The 21780-nt window shown below is 56.5% G+C and overlaps 1 protein-coding gene across 1 annotated transcript in view; it reads right to left on the reverse strand.

The window, feature by feature from the left end:
- Positions 1-21780, reverse strand: part of TSC2 (tuberous sclerosis 2) — a 36160-nt gene that overhangs the window by 6208 nt on the left and 8172 nt on the right. The window contains 21 exon segments of the mRNA XM_021707861.1: positions 282-485; positions 1980-2192; positions 2726-2838; positions 2972-3124; positions 3367-3531; positions 4816-4944; positions 6101-6195; positions 6491-6593; positions 6776-6869; positions 8338-8527; positions 10047-10181; positions 10697-10819; positions 11985-12135; positions 12327-12433; positions 13074-13196; positions 16972-17088; positions 18101-18256; positions 19516-19597; positions 19993-20096; positions 20584-20721; positions 21566-21709. Of these exon segments, the coding sequence (XP_021563536.1) occupies positions 282-485; positions 1980-2192; positions 2726-2838; positions 2972-3124; positions 3367-3531; positions 4816-4944; positions 6101-6195; positions 6491-6593; positions 6776-6869; positions 8338-8527; positions 10047-10181; positions 10697-10819; positions 11985-12135; positions 12327-12433; positions 13074-13196; positions 16972-17088; positions 18101-18256; positions 19516-19597; positions 19993-20096; positions 20584-20721; positions 21566-21709 (2839 nt within the window).

The raw sequence follows: 21780 nt of genomic DNA on the forward strand, positions 1-21780 counted from the left end.
GTTCCTCCTGGAGTCCACGGTCCCCACTGAGGGGCTGGGTAGAGATCTGACAGGGCCCAGCTGTTGGACACCATCCCTGGCATCCTGCGCGCAGGCTGCCGAGTACTGAGTCTCCAAAGAAGAGGGGCCCTCGGGCCAGAAAGAGGGCCCGGAGCGCAGGCCTCCGCCCACACCCGGGGGATGGCAGTGCAAGCCAGGCTTGAGGCCCTGCCGTGGCCACATGGGCACCGTCCGCAGAGCACACACTGCCATCACCAGTGAGCACAGGCCCGCCCCCTCACCTGTGTTAGAGCGTGGCAGAGAAGGGGGCTTGGCCGTGCTGGCTGCTGGCACTGACAGCGACTTGTACAGGGCCGTGTCCCGGTGCTCCTTGAAGCGCTCGGCTGCCATGAGGGCATTGGACAGCTCCTGCAGGGGCATGTTGTTGATGTCCGAGGAGAAGGGGCTGAGTGGGTTCTCCAGGCTCATCAGCCAGCTGGTGTTCCCTGGGAAGGTTGGCAGTGCCCTCAGCCTCAGACCCGGTGCCTCTGGCCAGCCTCCTCGCAGGGGCCCTAGGGTGGCCCTCCGGCTCCCATCCGCAACAGCACGCACCAGGGCTGGGAGGGTGGGCAGGCCCAGACCCCAGCTTTACCCTGACACTCCTGCCAAGCCCCTCAGTACCATGAGGTCAGAACCAGCACCGCCCTGGTGGTCCCGCCTCAGTGATGGGCACCAGACACCCAGCTGCCCGTTGGCCCCTGCATGGCGGCCAGGCGCAGCCAGGTTTGGGGAGGGCACCATGAAGCAGCAGTCTCCTGCCACAGCTCACAGCCCAGAAGCGAGGTCTTCGTGAGGGCAGCCCCCATCCCCATCTTTCTCTCACCACTTGGTCCCCTGCACCCAAGGTACTGCCTGGGCTTTGGGCCTCCGCGAAGTCCATACTTCCACCTGAGATGCCCGAGTCATGAGCTGAATTGCATCTCCTGCAAATTCCTGTGCTGAAGTCCTAACACCTAGTCACTCAGAATATGACTATGTTTGGAGACTGGGTTTTAAAAAGGTAGTTAGCCAGGTGCGGTGGCTCACACCTGAATCTCAGTACTTTGGGAGGCCAAGGCAAGAGGACTGCTTGAGTCCATGAGCTCGAGACCAGCCTAGGCACATGGTAAGAGCTTGTCTCCACAATAAATCAAAAAATTAGCTGGTGGAGGCAACCCCTTTGGGTCCCCTCCCACTGTGGGAGCTTTTCTGTCCTCTCAATGAATCCTGCTTTAAAAAAAAAAAAACCCAAAAACCAAAAAAAAACTAGCTGGGTGTGGTGGCGCATGCCTATAGTTATAGCTACTTGGAAGGCTGAGGTAGAAGGATCGCCGGAGCCCAGCAGGTCGAGGCTGCAGTGGCCATGAACGTGTCACTGCACTCCAGTCTGGGTGACAGAGTGAGACTCCTACTCAAAAGTAAGCAAATAAATAAAACATAAAAAGGTAGCAGAGGTTGTATGAAGTCACTGTGGTGGGCTCTCATCCCACAAGACTGGTGTCCTTGTAGGAGGAGATCAGGACTCAGACACACACAGGGAAAAGCTGCTGACAAGCCGAGAAGGGAAGCCTCAGAAGGAACCAGCCCTGCGGAGACCTAGACCTCAGACCTCCAGTCTCTAGACTGGGAGGACCAATCTCTGCAGTGTGGCAAGCCACATGGTCTGCAGCGCTCTGTCTGTAGTTCTCCCTGAGAACTGACACAGCCTCACTCCTCCCTCAGACACCTGGATCAACCCCTCACTGTTCATGTCCAGACACAGCTTAAAAGTCACCTCCCAAACACACCTTTGGGACAAATCTATGGCTTGTGCCTTTGTGTGTCCACAGCCCTGTGGGAGACTGTCCCACATCTGCTGCACAGTGACAGGGTCCCAGGCCAGCTGGGCACAGGGCCACCTTTTGGGGGACACGGGTATGGGCCAAGGCCTAGAGGCCCAGCTCAGCCTGCCCTCCTGGTACCTGTGGGTCTCCGGACCAGAATTTCTGCCCAGCCCTGAGTCAGCAGGGGCACATAGGCTGCCAAGTTCGACTTCTCCTGCGCTGGAATCCGGGCACCCGCTGAGACCTTCTCAGGCTTCGTGGCCGGTGTAGTCTGTGGTCCCGGAGGAGTAGGACCACCTGGGACGTGGGATGCTGGCACGTCCAGGGTGCCAACTCGAAGCCCATGGCCCCCTGAAAAGGAGGAGGGTGGAAGGGCTGGTGACTACCACCTGCCCACTGCGAAGTTGCCAACCCATAGCTAGCTGCACTACCGGGCCCAGCAGGCCACAAAGCACACCGCTGGTGCCAGAGGGAGCAAGAGCAGGAGGCGGCTCAGTCCTGCAGAGCACAGCCCGCTAAAGCACTGGCCTCCGTGGACCCAGGGCAGCAGCAAGGGGCTCCAGGACTCTCCTGGGTCAGACGACGGCTCATTCGAGCTGCAGCTCAAAGCTGAGCTGGGCTGAGGGCGCACAGGAAGCAGCCGGGGAAACAGGCCGTTGGTGGCCGAGAGGCCTGCTCCGCAGCTACACGGAGGCGCCACCTCCCCACACGGCTGAGACAGCCAGTCACACAGCCCTCACCTCAGAGCCACAGAGAGTGGGCCGGGTTGGAGGCCAACCACCCATCCCTTGTCTCCAAGGGGCTTCCTGGACACTAGGACCGGAAGAGGCAGCTGAGCGTGCCCCAGACCCTTGTGTGGAAGGCAAGCTGGGGCGGAGGCTCACCTGACATGGAGCGGACCCGGTCCCGGACCCCGCGCGACGTCTGCTGCCCAGCCTGGGACTCCAGCTTGGCCGGTGCCTCCTTGGTCTGTCTCGCGTGCACCCCAGGGTCAGAGCTGAGAAGACCCACACACAGGGTAAACGAGGTCCCTATGGGTTCCTGGCCAGCCCGGCACGGTGCCACGTGGGCCCGGGCTCAGAACAGCCAGTGTGGGGGCCAGGTGGGCATGGCAGAAAAGGTGCAGTCACCTCGACTCTGGGCCACCTTGCAGCTCCCCCAAGTCCAGGCCCAGCAATGACCGGGTTCCAGTTCCCACACTCGTCGTCACTGTGACAAGTTTGTTCCCGACCAGCCAGGTTTTGGTCCTGCCGCCTGCCAGGAGGAACTCTCCCACGGGAGACCTGAAAGCACAAGAAGTGTCCACTTCCCCTCACCCAGTGGAGGCTCCAGACAGGACATCTCGGCACCCGAAGACCACCTGACCCCAGGAACCTGGGCAGCCGCATCCCCGGCCAACCCACAGGAAGGAAGTTCTTGTGGCTGCACTTGCAGCAACCACGTGGACAGGGTGCAGCCACAAGACAATAGTCGGCCAGCTGTACCCACCGTCCCTCCCAGTCCTGCGTCAGAGTAAGGTCCACACCTCTTGGGGACTGCGGTGAAGTTGGAGAACACGTATCGGGCCATCATGTCCAGACATGTTTCTGTGAGCTCCAGATGGAGATTCTTCAAGCTGTCATCAGCCTGGGCCATAGAGTTCTCATCCGCAGACCCTAGGCTGGCACTGGTGAGAGACGTCTGTATCCTGCTGGAGGGAGCGGCCATGACCAGGTCAGGCACCAGGCAGGCAGGCCAAGCCACCACCAAGAGGCCAAAGCTCAATGCATGCACGGCCGAGAGCACCTCATACGGAAAGAACCCGCCAGGGTGTGGCGGCTGGTAGAGCCACGGCTTCACAAATTCTATGGCCCACATAGTCCCAGAGAGCGGAGACGCCACATGGGAAAGACCAGGTCCACTGGTCGGAGCAGAGATCTGGGAGACCAGACACAGGACGTCCCCCTCACCGAAGCACACAGGAGCGCGAGGTTATGGCCTTGCGGCAGGAGAGTTTAGTCATGCAGAGACAGAGAGATCATGGCAGACAGACCGAGATTGCATTCTGCCCGCAGGGCTGTGTCCTGTGGAGGACACACAGGCTCTGGCCTTCTGCGTGGCTCTTCCCTGGCGCCCGGCCAGCTCCACACCACATGGTGACTGGGAAAAGCCTACGCAAGTTTCCTTCTGATACAAATGTCATAGCCCCTTTGCCATATTTTGCTCATGATAGGAACTTTGCTAGAAAAACGCTGAGAGAGGAGCCTCACTGAGCACTCCTTCCTCCTACCTCCTGGCCAAGTCCTACATGACAGAGGCTGGCTGAGGGGAGAAGATGGACCTCACTGTGAGACGCCGAGTCCTAGGGCTTCCAGGTGAGGAGACAGGTATCCCCTCTGCACGTGCCGGCAGGGAAACCCACAGGTGGGCAAGGGCCAATACACGGTTGCCCAAGAACCACACCTGCACCCAGACAGGGAAACTGACCCTGGCCACAGCCTGGGGCCCAGACCCACATCCTCGAGGGCCCTGGCCTCTGCCCAGGCCTCCCAGATTAGCCCCCACCCCAGTGCCCTACACAAAAGCCCCTTGTTCCCGCTCAGCTACAACAGAAAACAGCCCTTGTCTAGAAGGGAGCCCAAGAAGAAAAAGTCCTTTCTAGAGGATGTGAAAAGGCCAAACCCAGGAGACCTGTGCTGCTTCATTTGCAAAAGCCCCTGCCCTCCAGGAACAAGCCTGTGGCAGCTGCCCAAAACAGCCAAAGTTCTCAGAGCAGCATCAGCTTGGAATCCCAGACAAGCCTCTGATGCGCTGTGCAGCCAGCCCATGCTCATGCAGGGCCTGGGGACAGAATGCAACCTTCCACCCCTCGTCACCGGGCTCCCTTGGGCCGGCCAGACGACGAGGTCATGCAAGCAGCCCCATGCACCGCCACCCGGGTGCTCACGGGGCCAAGCTCTGGGTCTGTGCCCCCCGCCCAACACAGCCCCGCTACCTGCGGACCACATGTTCAGACACACTGATGCTGCGGCACCGGAAGGCCTCGGCTGCAGAGCTCTCCTTGAATTCTTTCACGGGTGGAGAGTTATTCAAGCCTTGTTTGGGGGGTCTGGCTATCCTCAGACTACCAGGTGAGGAAGGAGCCCCAAGCCCCAGAGAGCCCAGCTCCCGGGCAGGGAGAACAAGCCAGTGGAGGGGTGAGGAGGAAAGGCACCAGGCCACAGGGTCAGGATGGAGAGATCCCGCGGGTGAGATGAACAAAAGAGCCATGCCAAAGGACAGTCAGCGGGGAAGAGACAGGAAACAAAAACGCATAATAATGCATCTGGTAAACACGACTGAGAAAAGATAAGGCTTCACGCATGATACCAAAACAAAGAACATTAGTGCCAATGAGACGTGCGTGGACTGCCCGCACGGCAGATTCCAGACCGCGCTGGCCAGGCATACCCCCACCCCAGCTCCGGGACCAAAGAGGCCTAAGGCCTCAGTGGCCAGGCCCTGAGGGCCACTGTGAAAAGAGGCCAGTTCTAAGCTCAAGGTCCAAGAAGTCCAAAAACAAGTCTGGCCCCCAGGGGCTTGAGAGAACAGCTTTGAGTTTAGGTCACGCTGGAAAATGCCGTTTTCCCATCTAGGGAGAGCCAAAGTAGCTTGGGCAGGAACGTAGGGGACGTGGAGGGGGACGGGCGGGGGGCGAAGCCGTTCAAATGGAATGCAAACAAGAACACAGAGGGTTCAGCTCTTTTCTCCCATTTGGCAAAAGCAGCTGTGATGGTGAAGCAGAGCATGTCCCCTGGTTAGCGATGGGCTGGGGTGAGCTCTGGAGGATGGCAGCCCTGGCAAGACCGGGACCGGCACAGGGGCCACAGGACCCAGACCAGGAGTCATAGCTGCCCTGATGCGATCCTGGGCACCTTCAGGGGAGTCAGACACATACAGCTAGCACCCTGATCCCCAACTCCACGAATCCACACTTGAGGCACAGGTGGCCAGGATCCCAGATCACAGGTGTCATGTGCTACGGGCCACAGCAGGCTGGCCTGGCCAAGAGCATGGGTTGTCAGCAGCCCTCCTAGCCTCTTCCCGGGCTCACAAACCCCAGGGCACACTGGCCCCAGCACAGCCTGCGGGGGAACATACCCCCACTTATAAGATCCACTTCACTCACTGGAGGCAGCTGGGCAGCCCCAGGCCTGTGTGCCTCACACTGGTCCCAGGTCACAGCCCCAAGTCCTGTCCCACCCCACGCCAACATCAGGGACACCCCACAGGCCCCGTACCTTCTGGGTCGCTCATTGAGACTGGTGCTCCGCGCTCTGAAGCTGTCCTTCTCGGGGGTGTCATCGAAAGACAGGAGGACATTGGAGCGTAGGCCCTGGGGGAGAGGGGCACACCTGAGCCGTGGGGGGAGGGACGCGTGGAGGCGATGGGCCCTTGACTTGCCTGCCAGATGCCCCTCGGCCTGGGGCAAGCTGCAGGTCCAGGATCAAGTGGCAGCTCCCAACCCACACAGCCACTCTAGAGCCCAGCAGGCTGGGCCAGCAGAGCCCCCAGGCACCAGTGGTACCCCACTTCCCTCCGCCTGCCATTGCCCCGTTTTAGACACAGACAGCCAAGAGAAAGGGGGCCCAGTCTAACAAGGGATGTGGCCCCCTGGCCCTTGGGCCTACCTTAGTGATGTAAGGGACAAAATCCTTCCGGAAGGGTAGGCGGCACCTGATGAACCACATGGCTATGACGTGGTGGGCCAGGCACACGATGTACTGGTTGAATCTGAGACGAGACAGAGGCTGGCACTCCATCCTGCACCCAGGGAGAAATCCCCAGGGCTGGAAGCGCAGAGGCACTCGGGTCTTGGGCAAGGCCAGGGCAGGAAGGCCCGTGTGGCTTTCTGCTCTGAAGCCTGGCTGGGGCTTCAGCGGGGAGGGGCAGGGCCTCGGGTGGCCAGCACTCACTTGGAGGGATTGGTGTACGGCAGGGAGATGGCAAACACGCTTGCATACTGCTCCGCAGCAAAGTTCCTGTAGAGATGTGGCAGCCTGGCCAGCGCTGTGGCAGCAAAGACAGCCAGTGAGGGGTTCAGGCCAGCCCAAGGAAGAGCCATGGCTACGGCAGGGCTAGCGTCACCAAGGGCCTGTACTGCGTTTCTAAAAGCCACTGCAGCCACTCTGGCCCACGGTGGGCAGGGGGTGTTGCAAAGGAGAGGAGGCCATAGCCACCCGACACAACCTTCCCAACCCTGACCTTGGATGTCCCTTTCAGGGGCCAGCCAGTCACAGTTCCCAAGCAAAAACCAGACTGTAGCCTGCATTTCTGTAACCTGTGAGCTACAAATGGTGCTTACATTCTCTTTTTGATTCAAAATCTCACTCTGTTGTCCAGGCTGGAGTGCAGTGGCATGCTAATGGCCACTGCAGCCTCAACCTGCTGGACTAAAGTGATCCTTCTGCCTCAGCCACCCAAGTAGCTGAAACTACAGGTGTGTACCACCACACCCAGCTGATTTTTTTATTTATTGTAGAGACAAGGTCTCACCATGTTGTCCAGGCTGGTCTCAAACTTATGACTCAGGCAATCCTCCCACCTGTCTCCCAAAGTGCTGGAATTGCAGGCGTGAGGCACAGTGGCTGGCTGATTTTTACATTTTAAAGAGTTGTAAAAAGACGATGTGATGGAGCCCACATGTGGCCCACAAAGCATAACGATCCTCTATCTGGCCCTTTATGTAGAGTGCTGATCCCTTTCTGTTTTGTGTCTGAACATCGGAGCACCTGCTCCTGGTCAGACATGCACGAGGTGGTGGCATCAAGGAACATGTGGGCACCTGGGCTGGGGGAAGTCACCATCCGAGAGGGGTACAGACACACAAGGGAGTCAGCAAAGTCTCCACACTGCGGTGTGTATGTATTCCAAGGGACAGAGAGGAGTCTGAGAGAGCCGGGCCAGTCATGGGACCAAAACTGGGCAAGAGAACCTTCTTTAAGGAGGGACATTTATTTCTTTATTTTTATTTATTTATTTATTTATTTTTGAGTTGGAGTCTCACTCTGCGCCCAGACTGAAGTGCAGTGGCCGCTCCCGGCCACCGCAGCCTCGACCTGCTAGGCTCCGGCGATTCTTCCGCCTCAGCCTTCCGAGTCGCTGGAGTTACAGGCATGCGCTACCATGCCCGGCTGATTTTTTGGTTTATTGTAGAGATGAGGTCTCGCTGCCCACACGGGTCCTGAACTCGCGGGCTCAGGCAATCCACTCACCTCAGCCTCCCAAGGCACAGGATTACAGGCTGAGCCACCAAGCCCGGCTAGGAGGGACATTTAAACCGACACCGAGCGGATGCAAGGAGAGCCCCTCAAAGGCCAGGAAGGAGGTGCCACAGCCCTGAGGCAGCAGATGGTGCAAGACCTAGGTTCCCCAAGGCGGCCCAGAGGTCACAAGATGTCAGAGAAATCCACACACGTTACTTCAAGGGCACATCCCCAAACTCAAGAGCCTGCCACATAGGTGGGCTCGGACTCACTGGACAGGAACTCCAGGAGCGGGACCGCCATGCTGGCTGTGGCCGAGATGTGCGTGAGCTTCACGACCAGGACAGGCAGCGCCTTGATGATGATGTCGGGCATCTCCACACTGCAGATAGCCAGGGCCACCACGCACTGGCTAGCACAGCGGTAGATGAGACCCTGCTCCAGACAGTATACCAGCTCACGCTGTGGGAGACAGGACGTTTCAGGCCCGACACACCACCGGCAGTGACAGCTACTCTGGAGCACCAGGTGCTTCCCCAGGGCCTCCCCACCCTTACCCCCACTCAGAAGCCCCACACAGAGGAGGGACCATGGCAGATCTTCAGGAAGGGCCCCGAACACCCAAAGGGCAGAGCCACCAACCACTGAGCCACCCAAGCACTCTGTACCCCCAGAACCAGGACACGCTGGCCCCTTCGGCCCCTTGGTTCTTTCTGGACCCCCACAGGGCTGGCCTCGTGCAAGGGAAGGTGCCTCCTGAGGCAGCAAGGACATAAGGCCCCCGCCAAGCCTACGGAGTGTTCTCTGTGAGGATGGCAGCAGGCAGTAATGGATCAGGTACCTGGAGCAGGGCATCTGGTGACTCAATGCTCCAGGAATAATTTTGTTTTCCTGAAGTCAGCCCTACCCCTCAGAAACACTGGGCCCAAGAGGGCCTCAGAAAACCTTCAGTTTAGCATAGCCCGTGAGAACCAGGCCAGGCCACACAGGAGAGGCTGGACGCACCCTGGGGGGTGGGGGCTCCTATTTAGGCAGAACCTAAGGGTGGGAGTTCAGTATCAGCTCCCAACGGTGCCACAACCTGGAGCTTGTGCTCAGGGACAGACAGCCCCAAGCCTGAGTCTAAGTCACTCTCCTGGCTGGCGGGACTTTGAGTGGGTGCCTGGCCTCTCTAAGACATCAGTTTTCTCACTGAGGAAAGAGCGCACCAAAGAGATGGGAAACTCTAATGGGACAGGACATGTGACAGCAGCAGTGTCTGCATGCAGATGACGGGCACAGAGGGAGGGGGAAACCAGGGCCTGCACCTGCCCTGTGCCTCAAAACCTGACCAGCTTTCACACCAGCTTGGCCCACAGCTGTAGCAGGGACAGGCCAGATGATGCTGCTGAGAGAGAAGAGAGGTGCTGCTGGGTATGAGGTTTTCAAGGGCTGCACTGAGGCCAAGCCCCCAGAGAGGACCAAGCAACAGGGGGTCCAGATGCCAAGGCTCTGGACAGGACAGGCTTGCAAGCATCCAGCAGCTCATGGAGAGCAAAGCCAGCTCACTGTACCCTCGGCCTGCAGCAGGCCACCTTAGGAAAAAGTCGGATTCATTTGGCTCAGGGGATCAGGTTTTCTTTTCTTTTCTTTTTTTTTTTTTTTGAGTCGGACTCTTACTCTGTCGCCAAGGCTGGAGTGTACTGGCATGTTCATGGCCACTGCAGCCTTGACCTACCGGGCTCAGGCGATCCTTCTACCTCAGTCTTCCAAGTAGCTGGAACTACAGGCTTGTGCCACCATGCCCGCAATAATTTGATTTATTATGGAGACAAGGTCTCACCAAGTTGCCCAGGCTGGTCCTGAACCCTGGCCTCAGGCAATCCTCTCCCTCCCTCTCCCAAAGTGCTAGGATTATAGGCATGAGCCACTGCACCCAGCTGGGACCAGGTTTTCAAATCCCAGGCACCATCAAGCTCACTTGTCCCTCTCCCATTAGTACCTGTTTGGTTTTGTCTAAGTATATGTGGTAAGAGATTAATGCCGTCAGGACTGGAACCACAGCCAAATGCAGGTCAGTTCTGGAGAACCCTTCTGGGGTGCCTCGGAGTCGCTCAAGGGTCTTTGGGCCTGAAAGCTAATCACCAAGACCCAGACATTAAACCCCTGCCTGGGGAGGCCTGTGAGAATGCAGGCCTAGGAAAAGAGAGTCAGAGTCTGGGGGAGCCTTTCCTTTTCAGAGAATTGGGAGCATGCCCACTGAGTGATGCGCTGGGGGAAGCAGGAGACATGACATGAGCGTTAGGGGAGCCTCAGTCAGAATGAGGGGAGATGGGAAACATCTACCTCCAGTGATGCACCCTGACTATGAGCTGGGAGTGGGGGGCAGGGAGTGGAAGGCAGGGGTCCCTAGGGCATTTCCAGCCCATCTTGGCAGGCTTGCCTGGCCCAGAGGCATGATCTGTGCCCCAGAGAGGAGCTGAGCTGAGGACAATGGAGTTCCTAGCCTGGAAGGTCTCATGTCTCACTCACTCCTTCCAGGGGCCTGGGGTCTTTTGGAGAAGTTGGAACTGCACTGTGGCCCCACCACCCATACCAGGCCACTGTGAATGACAGCTGGAGGTCGCCCAGGGGCCTCCAAGGCGGCATTACCATAGAGCAGAGGGCGGAGGATAGCTGGTCCACGCTGCATGGGGAGGTAAAGATGAGGACCTTGTAGCGCAGGGACTCAGGCAGCTTGCTGAGGACCAGCTTCAGCACCTTCCAGTCAGTCTCCTGGAAGGAGGAAGGCAGTTAGAGGGAGGACAGAGTTGTCTGGGCCCTGGAAACAGAAGAGGAGGCTCAGCAGCTGGGGCTGTGTGTGTAGAAAGCTTTGAGGCTTCCAGGGCCCCATTCTCAGCAAAAGGGGGGCTTGCCCAGCCTCGGGCCTCTGTAGATGCTGCTCAGAGAAGACTCACCTCCAGAAGAGTCACCTGCAAAAGGCTCACCTCTGGAAGGGTCACCTGGAAGGCTCACCTCTGGAAGGCTCACCTCTGGAAGGGTTACCCAGAAGGGTCACCTTCAGGTGGGCTCACCTCCAGGAGGGTCACTTACAGAAGAATCATTTCCAGGCAGGCTTACTTCCAGAAGGGTCAACGCCAGGCGGGCTCACCCCTGGGCAGGGGTGGCTGGCTCCAGGCCAAGTGAGGCTGGAGGTCCATCAGGAAGCGACATCTCTCTCCTCTAGGTCCAGTGTGGGACTCCCACACACCTGGCTCCACCCTCCCCTTGCTCACCCAAGGATGACCCAGTGACCGCCTGCCTATGGCACAGTACCCAAGAGGTCCCTGGCATGCCCACCCAGAGCACCAGCTTAATTTTCTCTGCTAAATGAAGACATAGCAAAAAAAAGCAGCAAGTACTTCAACAACCTACAAGCCCTGACAGTCACCACGGACCCAAGTCAGCCCAAGGCCTCACCAGTGGTTGCCCAAAGTCAACCTCCCCCTGGATGTCTCCCCATCAGAGAGCAACCACTGCCAGGGCCACGACCACAGCCAACAGCCCTGGGAGCCTCTCCCTGGTCCTGCTTCTCTCCCTAGCCCTGCCCCATCAACCATCCCTTTCACTGGCTCAGAGCTACAGCAGGAGTTGTGCCCACCCTCTCCCAGGCTCTGCTCACTCCTGCCACTGGCACCTTCCCCACCCTTCAGGACTAACCTCATCTGCCCCAGGAGGTACCTCCAATAGTGACTGCACCCCACAGTCCTACACAGCCTCCTCATGAGGACATGCCCTGGTCTACATATCTGAGTGCTGCCACCAAAACCATGTCAACCCCAGCTGTGGGGCCACGACAGGGCTGCACCAGGTCACGGAAGTGTTGCAGTTTCTCTGGCCAAAGGCCTACAACGAGGAGCGTGGATCTGGCCTAACAGAGCTCAAGGTCCCAGGTCCTCACCTGCTTCAAACACTGCAGCAGGACGCGGAAGAGCAGGGAGTAGGGCAGAGAGCCAAGTCGCACAGAGGGGCCTGTGGGCACCGGGCCGGGCGACCCTGTAGGGGGTGAGAGGGGGCCACTGGCCTTCTTCTCAGGTCCTCTGTCCGACTCCCTGCAGAGGCAAGCAAGGGAAGCAGGCTGGACCCTCCAGCCCACTGCTCTGCAGGGCAGAACATAGTACCTCCCATCCCCGCCCTTGGGGACAGTCCCTCAGACACACGAGCACCCCTGCGTGGGGCAAGAGCACCAGTGCCGCCACTGCCACCACCACACTGGTGGTGTGGCACGTACTGGCCTACGTACAGGCAGTCACAGACGCAGTAGGGGCTGAACCTCACGACCCCATCCTTGTTGGGCAGGCCAAGGCGGTGCAGTGAGTCGGCCCGCAGAAGCAGCAGGAAGTCGAAGGCCTGTCAGAGAAAGGACGGCAACATGCCACAGGGCCAGGAACACACGTGGTTCAGGACAGGCGGCAAAACCCACCTGCTCAGACTCTCATGCCCAGTACTACGCCGTGCCCAGAAAAGGCTGGTTGCTGGCACGAGCACACCTAACTCCCACAGCACAGGCTCAGAACAGCCTGTTCAACCCTGCCCTGCCCTCTCCAACCCAGCCCTGCTCTGCCCTCTCCGGCCCTGCCCAGCCCTGCCCTCTCCAGTCCTGCCCTGCCTGGACCTCTCCAGCCCTGCCCAGCCCTCCCTGCCCAGGCCCCCTGCTGCAGGTCATTGACAGATTCTGCAGGACTGGAGCCATGTACCACCCTAAAAGTCAACATGCCTCCTTTTCTCTGCCCCAACCCAGGCCACCCATGGCTCAGAGTGACCACAGAGGCACATGAACTGCAGGCAGAAGGAAGGACAGTAGGTCCTGGGGAGGCTGTGGCCACAGTGGGTGCAGAGGAAGAGATGGTAGGTTTCTCCCTGGGTCACCTGCTGTAGGCTTCTCCCTGGGTCACCTGCCACCTCTCCAGCCCCCTGACATCACATCACTGAGACTGAGACAGCTTGCTGGGCCACCAGAGAAGGGACCACCCACCCAGGGCCATCCTACCTGCAGCCGAATGCTGCTGGCGATGGGCAGCGTGTAGTTGTACTTGTAGTGGAGCTGGATGTGGCTGACCAGTGTCTCATACACGCGCATGGCATGGCTTGCAGGCAGGGCATACAGCTTGGTCTACAGAGAGAGCGCACTCATCACCGCAGGGCAGGAGACAGCACCCAGTGCCTCTGGAGGAGAGGACCCAGAATGGCCTCTTTGGAGGGTAATGGAGCAGCAACTGCCACACTTCAGGAAATACCACCTTGAACCCATCAACCCACCCCCAGGGCTTCATCTCTCCACAACAGCCAAAATCAAAACAATGCCATGTCCATCTCCAGCAGGGAATCTACGAATACACTGTCCCTGGGCTACAAGGGAAACTCTGTCCCTGCTACAAGGCAAGGAGGGTAGAACCAGCTGGGGAGTGTGCTCAGGTGCGGGGCGTCCCCACTGGGAGCCCCCACCCCATACTGACAAGGCCAAGGGCGCCTCCCTGACAGCTGAGGCCAGGTGTGAGAGCCCTGGGTGCTGCCAGCACCCTTGGGGTCAACAAGAGGTGGGAGGGATGCAGCCATGGTGCTCCTGGAGGGGAGTAGTGGGTACTTACAAAGCTATTGTTCTTTTCAAAGAAAAAACAATTACCTCAATGCTGATTTTCTGTCTCAAAAAATAAGATATGGGCCAGGCACGGTGGCTCAGCCTGTAATCCCAGTACTTTGGGAGACTAAGGCAAGAGGATTGCCTGAGCCTGGTGGTTTGAGACCAGCCTGGGCACCTGGTGAGATTTCATCTCTACAATAAATTACAAAAACTAACTGGACGTGGTGGCGTGCGTCTTTAGTTGCAGCTACTTGGAAGGGTGAGGCAGAAGGATCGCCTAAGCCCAGCAGGTCAAGGCTGCGGCAGCCATGAGTATGCTATTGCACCCCAGCCTGGGTGACAAGAATGAGACTCAACTCAAAAAATAAAAAAATAAAATAAAATATGAAAGCATTAACCCTGCTTTGGAAAAAAAAAGGTGGGGGTTTGACCCAATGCCTGACCATGCATAGGCCGTTCCAGAATGGGCACACGGGGCTGCGGCTGGGCAAAGCCCTCCCGGCAGGAAGGAAGGAGCCGAACTTTTCACTGTATTTATCCCGCTAACTGTTCACAATGTGATGTGCTTTTAACCAAATGGAAACCCAGCTGATCTCTGAACACGGAGTGAACTGTGCAGGCCCATTTCTTCCTCCTTTGCCACCCAAGACCACTCCCCAAGCCTTCTCAACAGGAAGACGAGGAGAACAAAGACCTTTACGATGCCCCACTTCCACGGAGGGAGAACACCTATCTCTTCTCTTCCTTATGACTTTCTTAACAATGCTTTCTTTCCTCTGGTTTACTTTGTTGTAAGACTGCAGTATACAATTCACGTAACATATAAAATACGGTGGTGGCTCAAGCCTGTAATTCTAGCACTTTGGGAGACCAAGACGAGAGGATTGCCTGAGCCCAGGAGTTCAAGGTGTTTTGGTGAGACCTCGTCTTTACAATAAAAAAAAAATTAACCGGGTGTGGTAGCATGGGCCTATATTCCAGCTACTTGGAAGGCTGAGGTGGAAGGCTTGCCTGAGACCAGCAGGTCAAGGCTGCAGTGGCCGTGGGCATGCCACTGCATTCTAGCTAGAGCGACAAGAGTGAGACTCCAATTCAAAAAAAAAAGCTTATAAACTATGTGCCAATCAACTGTGGATGTTCTCTGTAGGGCTTTGGGGCAACAGCAGGCTATTAGCAAAGTTTTTGGGGAGTCATAAGTTCTATGTAGGTTTTTAACTGTGTGTGGGGGAGAGTTGGTGCCCCAATACTCACACTGTTCAAGGGTCAACTTATTACTTTTTAATTACAAAAAAAGAAATGAAAACAGCCAAGCCCAGACCTTTGCCCAAACCAGGAAACAGCTCAGTTCCGGAGCCCCAGTCCTCGGGTCTCCAGAGCTGGATTTCTAAGTAAAGGCCAGTGGAGCAGAGAACACCCCTGCAAGTAAGTCCCCATCTGGTACGGGACTCATATTTCAAATAGAGAACACGTATGACTTGATGATGCAAAGACAATGGGCATGACATCTGAACAGGGCCTTCTCCAAAGACACACAAATGGCCAGAAGCGCATGAAAGGGTCAGTCAGTCTTCAGGGAAACCAAGTCAAAACCACAGCGCAATGCCTCCTCACTCCCACTAGGGGGCTGCAGTCAAACAGAAATGAACAAGTGCCAAGGACAACACTTTCTCTTTGGTAGAGAAATCAGAACCCTCATGCATTGCTGAGGGGACGTAGAATGGTCCAGGCTGGCAGTTCCTCAAAACATTAAATGCAGCTTAACACAGGACCAGCCACCCCACTCCTAGGCCTAGACCCAAGAGAAATGGACACATGTCCACACACTATACAATAACATTCACGGCAGCCAAAAGGCAGGAACACTCCAAATGGCCCCCAACCAACAAATGTGGTGTATCCATACAATGGAGTATTACTCAGCCATGACAAGGAATGACACACAGACACTGGCTACAACACAAACGAACCTGGAAAACATTATGCTGGGTGAAATAATACAAAAGGTTGTGTATTGCATGACTCCATTTCTATAAAACATTCAGAATAGGCAAACCCACAGAGACAGAACAGTGGTGGCCAGAGGCACAGGCGCAATGGGGGTGGGAGTGAGCACTGATGGGCATGGCATCTCCTCTGAAGTGATGAGGATAAAAATGTTCTACACTCATTGTGTTGATGGATGTAGAGCTTTGTGAACTTACTGAAAACTGCTATGTTACTTCCAAATTATAAAAGAGAAAATAGCCAGGCCCACTGTACGCAGGTGAAATGCATGGTATGTGAATTACATCCCAATAATACTATTTTAAAAAATTAAAACAGGCCACGTGCAGTGGTTCACGCCCATAGCTTAGCACTTTGGAGGCTGAGGTGAGAGGATCACCTGAGGCCAGGAGTTTGAGATCAGTCTGGGTAATATAGCAAGACATTACCTCCACAAGAAATGTATAAAACTGCCTAGGTGTGGTGACACGCACCTATAGTCCCAGCTACTCAGAAGGCTGAGAGGGGAGGACCCCCTGAGCCCAAGAGTTGGAGGCTAGGCCGGGCACGGTGGCTCACGTCTATAATCCTAGCACTTTGAGAGGTCGAGGTAACAGGACTGCCCAAGCCCACGGGTTCAAGATCAGCCTGGACAACTTGGCAAGACCTCATCTCTACAATAAATAAAAAAAATTAACTGGGCTTGGTACTGTGCGTCTGCAGTTCCAGTGACTTGGAAGGCTGAGGCGGAAGGATCGCCTGAGCCCAGCAGGTCGAGGCTGCGTGGCCGTGAGCATGCCACTGTACTCCAGCCTGGCGACAAGAGTGAGACTCCAACTCAAAAAAAAAAAAAAAAGTTGGAGGCTACAGTGAGCTATGATTGTACCACTGTACTCCGCCTAGGTAACAGCAAAACCCTGTCTAAAAACAAAAAAACAAACAAAAAAAAATCACCAACAACCCAGCTGCTGGGTGGGAATGGGGTGATTGCCCTCCCCTCCTACCCTGCCATGGGGGCCGAGGACAGTGTTGCACTGAGAACGGCACCGGTTCTGGCCCTGACTCAGGAACGTCTCAGATAAGACCAACTCTGGACAGGGTGCACAACAGGGTCTCTCACACATTCCTCCTGTGCTTGGGGAGCCAGGATCATACCCAAGGTTCCAAGGACCTGCTGGCCAGAACCACCATGCCCTCTGCAATCCCAAGAAGAGCCCATGTCCCCCTGAAGAACAGACTCCAACAAGACTGCCATACATCTGTTGGACATGAGCTAGCCATCACACACCACTGGGAGACAGGTCCACCCACGCAGAGCACCCACCTGAAGGATGACCAGGAGCCCCAGGACGGCAGTCTTCACATCCTCCAAGGAGGCTGAGTAGGCAGCAACGTCCCTTTCTTCCAGCTCAGGGGGTGGAGACAAGGAGTGAGCCATCACCTTTAAGGAGAAGAGCAGAGCTTACTTTCCAGCTCATGGCTCTCTGAGGTAGACATGGTCAGATCTGACCCTTTCCACCAAGAGTACCTTCTCCTTTATTCCTCAGAAGCACAGCTGCCCTTTATACCCTGAGTGACCATTCAGAAAATGAAATGCATTCAAAAATTAAAAGGAAGCCGGGCTCAGTGACTCAGCCTGTAATCTTGCGCCTTGGGAGGCTGAGGTGAGTGGATTGCCTGAGCCCGTGGGTTCGAGACCTGCCTGGGCAACTTGGCGAGACCTCATCTCTACAATAAATCAAAAATTAGCCAGATGTGGTAACGCACGCCTGTAGTTCCAGTTACTTGGAAGGCTGAGGAGGAAGGATCGCCGGAGCCCAGCAGGTCGAGCCTGCGGTGACTGGGAGCAGCCACTGCACTCAGTCTGGGCGACAGAGTGAGACTCCAACTCAAAAAAAAAAAACAAAAAGCCGGACTGGGTGTGGTGGTTCATGCCTGTAATCCAAACACTTTGGGAGGCTGGGACAGGAGGACTGCTTGAATCCAGAGTTCGCAACCAGCTTGGACAATATAGCAAGACCTAATCTCCACAAAAACATAAAAAAATTAGCTGGGTGTGGTGGTGTGCACCTGTAGTCCCAGTTAATCAGGAGGCTAAAGCAGAAGGATTGCTTGAGCCCAGGAGGCCAAAACTGTGGTAAGCTGTGATTGTGTCACTGTATTCCAGCCTGGATAACAGAATGAGACCTTGACTCACAAAAAAAAAAAAAAAAAGAGAGAGAGAGACAGAAAAGCTGCCATGCAGGAAGGACAGGGGTGGGGATGCAAAGCAGCAGCTGGCCCAGCACAGGGCTTCTGACACCACCACCTTGCTGGGATGGAAGCCTCACCTACAGAGACAGCACCTAGTCATGCTGAGAAGGGTCACAGTGCCCAGAGGCCATTTCTGCCCATGGCCCTTTGCCACAAGGAAGGATCCCTCTGACATCCACAGCCTGGCCCCCTGCTCTTACTTTCTCGATGATGTCCAGCAGGCTGTTGAAATGGTGGGTGTGGCAGCCTTCTGCCAGGTCTACCAGCAGCTGGGTGGCCAGTTTTCGGACCTGGGGGTCTTTGTCTTCAGGGATGTGGGACAGCTGGGAGATGACCACTGAGTTAATCAACTCCTCCTGCACCGGGTACAAGTGAGAGTAAGGTGAGCCATCGGCCCAGCAAGGAGCACAGTTTACAGACACTGGACTCCTCCAGGTATCAACCAAAAGCCAACTTAGGTGCTACTCAAGGCTTCAAAAAAGCTGGTGGGGGCTATCAGCCCCGCTAAACCCCAACTCGGAGCCCCCAGGGCCCTTTCCAAGAATTCCCTGTCTAGCCCCTCCACTAAAAAGAACAGCGACTATTGCATGATGCATAGGTATGGGGCCATGGGCTCACATGGGCTGCAACCAAGGCAATGTTCCTGCCTGCTTTTTTGAAGAAAGCACTAGGTTCAGAGAGAAGGCTAGTTGTAGTGGCTCATGCCTGTAATACCAGCACTTTGGGAGGCCAAGGTGGGAGGATCGCTTGAGCACAGGAGATTGAGACCAGCCTGGGCAACATAGTGAGACCTTATCTCTACAACAAAATCAAGAAGTTAACTGGACATGGTGGCACAGACTCGCAGGACCTCAGGAGGCTAAGGCAGAAGGACTGCCTGAGCCCCAGAGGTCGAGGTTGTGGTGAGCCAGCCTGGGCAACAGTAAGACCCCAGCTCAAACAAAAAATAGAGAGGAAGGGCTAGGGGCGGGGGAGCAGATGGTCTTGGGAACATAGGAAACTGCAAGGCTGCCAGGTGGAGCACAGGGGGAGGCCAGGAGCAGCACACGGGGAGGCCTTAGACCTTGAAACTGCATGCCCTGGAAGAAGGGCCCAGCTGTAGGCACACAAGAATGATTCTCGAGGAAGGAAGGACTGTGGCCACAGACCTCTCAAGGCATGGAGGGGAAAGAGAGAAACTGGCAGTGGAGAGACCAGGCCAGGCCTGGGACAGCTCCTAGCAGCTGCCGACCAGGCCAGAGTGTAGGGGGTGAATGTAGTAACACAAACAAAAGGAAATGTCCCCATGCAAGACTGGTCTAAGCTCAGAATAGGAGTCTCAGGAGGCGGTTGCCTAGGTGGGAGCTCCCTGAGGCAGGAACTGTCCTCCTGGAGACGCAGTCGCACATCAAGGCCCGGAACAGGCCTGGCTGGGGCATCACAGGATGAACAAATGAATGAATGAATGGGGGGGGTGGTGTGTAAACAAAGCTGACTACCAGGGAGGGCGCCAGCTAGGTCTGGAGTCCCAGGCAGACCCCAGGCTCTGTAGGCACATGTACGGTGGGGGTGGGGCCCAGCTCTAGAGTGCCCCTTGCCCTCAGACCCCACAGACGCAGCAGCCCTGCAGACATACCTCATAGAACTGCCTGTTGATGAGCAGCACGAAGGACAGCACATCCAGCACCTTGATGCGCACGGCGCCACGAGACTCGCTCCTAGGGGGGAGCAGCCTGCTGGGGGTTGATGAGGCCTACTCGCCCCAGAGCCCACCAGGCCCACTCGCCCCAACGCAGACAAGCCTGAATGGCTCCTCCCACAGGCCTGGCTCATCACCATCCAGCCCCAGTCTCAGGGTAAGCAGCAGAGAGCTCTGCCTTCCGGGACCCGTCTTTCTAGACAACCAGCACACGGAGAAGGCAAGCCCAGCAGCCTCGGAAGAGGACCGGTCCTGCCAGAAGCAAACCATTCCCGCTGCTGAGAACCATTACTTTTGAGAATCAGAAAAAAAGGCCCTGGCTCAGCAGGCCTGAGACCCAGGTCTGGGGCAGGCCAGAGACAGATGTAGGGTCAGACTCCAGGTGCCAAGTGGGGGCCATGTTGGCTCCCCTACCTGAAGAATCGCTCCATCAGTAACTGCAGGTTCTGAATCCAGCCATCCTTCGCCGGGTGAATTGACTGAGCTCTGTACGATATTAGGTTTAAGAGGGAAGACTCCTGTCAGAAGAAAAAGCTAGTGTCAACAAGCCGCTTTGCTCTTCAGTGCGCTACCACCAGGCTACTGCCCTGGTGACAGTTGGCTCATGGAGACCAGCAATCTCAAGGCCCAAGTGGGGAGTTCAGAGGAACAAAGGCACCCTGGCAGAGGGAAAATGCATTCAAAAACCTACAGAAAAGCCTTGTCATCAAGCTGAGCGCTCCTGGCAAAATGACAGCTGCTGCCAGGAGCAGCAAGGCTCTGCAGAGTGGCGAAACCTTCCTCCGCACAGGTGGGAGGAATATGATGGTTAGGCTAGCACAGTGCTCAACAGTCCCACACACCTGCGCCGACATCCTGGCAGCCTTCCCTGATGAGCACAGAAACCAAGAGCAGGTGCCTCTTGGTCCTTGACTCCAAACTCTTTGGAAGTTTGGCCTCCCAATTGCACCCGGGGCCCCTCCCGCTGGCCTGTGCACCACAGGCCCCACCTGGGGCGGCTCTTACAGGCCTCTGGTCCGCACATCTCTCCACCAGCTCGAAGTATCTCTCCTGGGAGCCATGGAACTCATTCTGGTCACACAGCTCCTCCACTGTAGTCAGCAGGTCATGGACAACGGCCTTGAGCTCTGGGCTGTCCAGGCTCTACAGAACAGAGGCGCTGTCACTCAAGATGATTTCCACTCCCCCAGGGACTCAGTGCTGGAGACCTCACTCCAGGGGACCACATATGACCCCCCTATCCTCCTGCAGAACTGCATGGGCAGCTGCCTGTTCCTCACACGCAGAACCCTGGCTATGCCCATGTAGTAGGTCAAGAAGGAAGACAGGGCAGGAGGCTAAGAACAGCTGCAGCTGAGCCCCTGCAGGCCCCTCCCAGACCCCAGCATCTTCTAGAAGTCCCAGTGCGTGGCCTGCCCCTGCCACTCCAACCGTACCACCACCTGGCCAGCGTCCGCAGCAGCCATCTAGCTAGCAGCCGCTGAGTCCTACCCCTCCTTCCTCTGGTCTGAAGGCCTAGACAGCACCCACACCAGGCTCTGGGAGAGGGCCAGCCCAGAGCCTGGGCTGGATGCCAGCCTCATCTCCCCACAGCCCCAGCGTTGGCAGGTGTGTGTGTATGTACGTGTGTACATGTGTGGCTTTGACACCCTCCTTAGCACTGTGGTTAACAGACACAAGTAACACTGTCTTCCAAAGTCACACCAAGGCATCCCATGCCTCCTGGGGACTGTCCTTAGGGACCACTCAGGCCATGGAAATGGCCACATGTCTGTCTCCTTGTGTAGAACCGGTTCAACTCCTGTTCACCTACTGCATATTCCTGTCTGGGGCCCAAATGATGGCGCACATTTGGAAAAGTCAGACCTGTCTTCACTGAGAATCATCGGAGAACACAGTTCTCTGTGGGAATCTCCCCAAAGACTCAACCTAGACACATAAGGCACCGTCTTCCAGGTGGGACGAGCCTGCCTGTCCATGGTATCACCTGGAGCTGCTGAAGTAGCCGTTCAATGATGTTGAGCAGAATGTCCCACGTCACAGCCTGGAGCTCCTTCCTGTACTTTTTGATGAGTCTGGTTACGGACAGGACAATCTCATAGGACACCACCTCGTTTGGACAGGTCATGGCCTGCAACACATGGGGTCAGTGACTGTTCATGCACAGGAAGCCCCTCCCATGTCACCCTTGGAACTGAGTGT

The sequence above is a fragment of the Carlito syrichta genome, unplaced genomic scaffold (genome assembly GCF_000164805.1).
Source record: "Carlito syrichta isolate Samal-C Ts95f unplaced genomic scaffold, Tarsius_syrichta-2.0.1 Scaffold126536, whole genome shotgun sequence".
Lineage (NCBI taxonomy): Eukaryota > Metazoa > Chordata > Mammalia > Primates > Tarsiidae > Carlito > Carlito syrichta.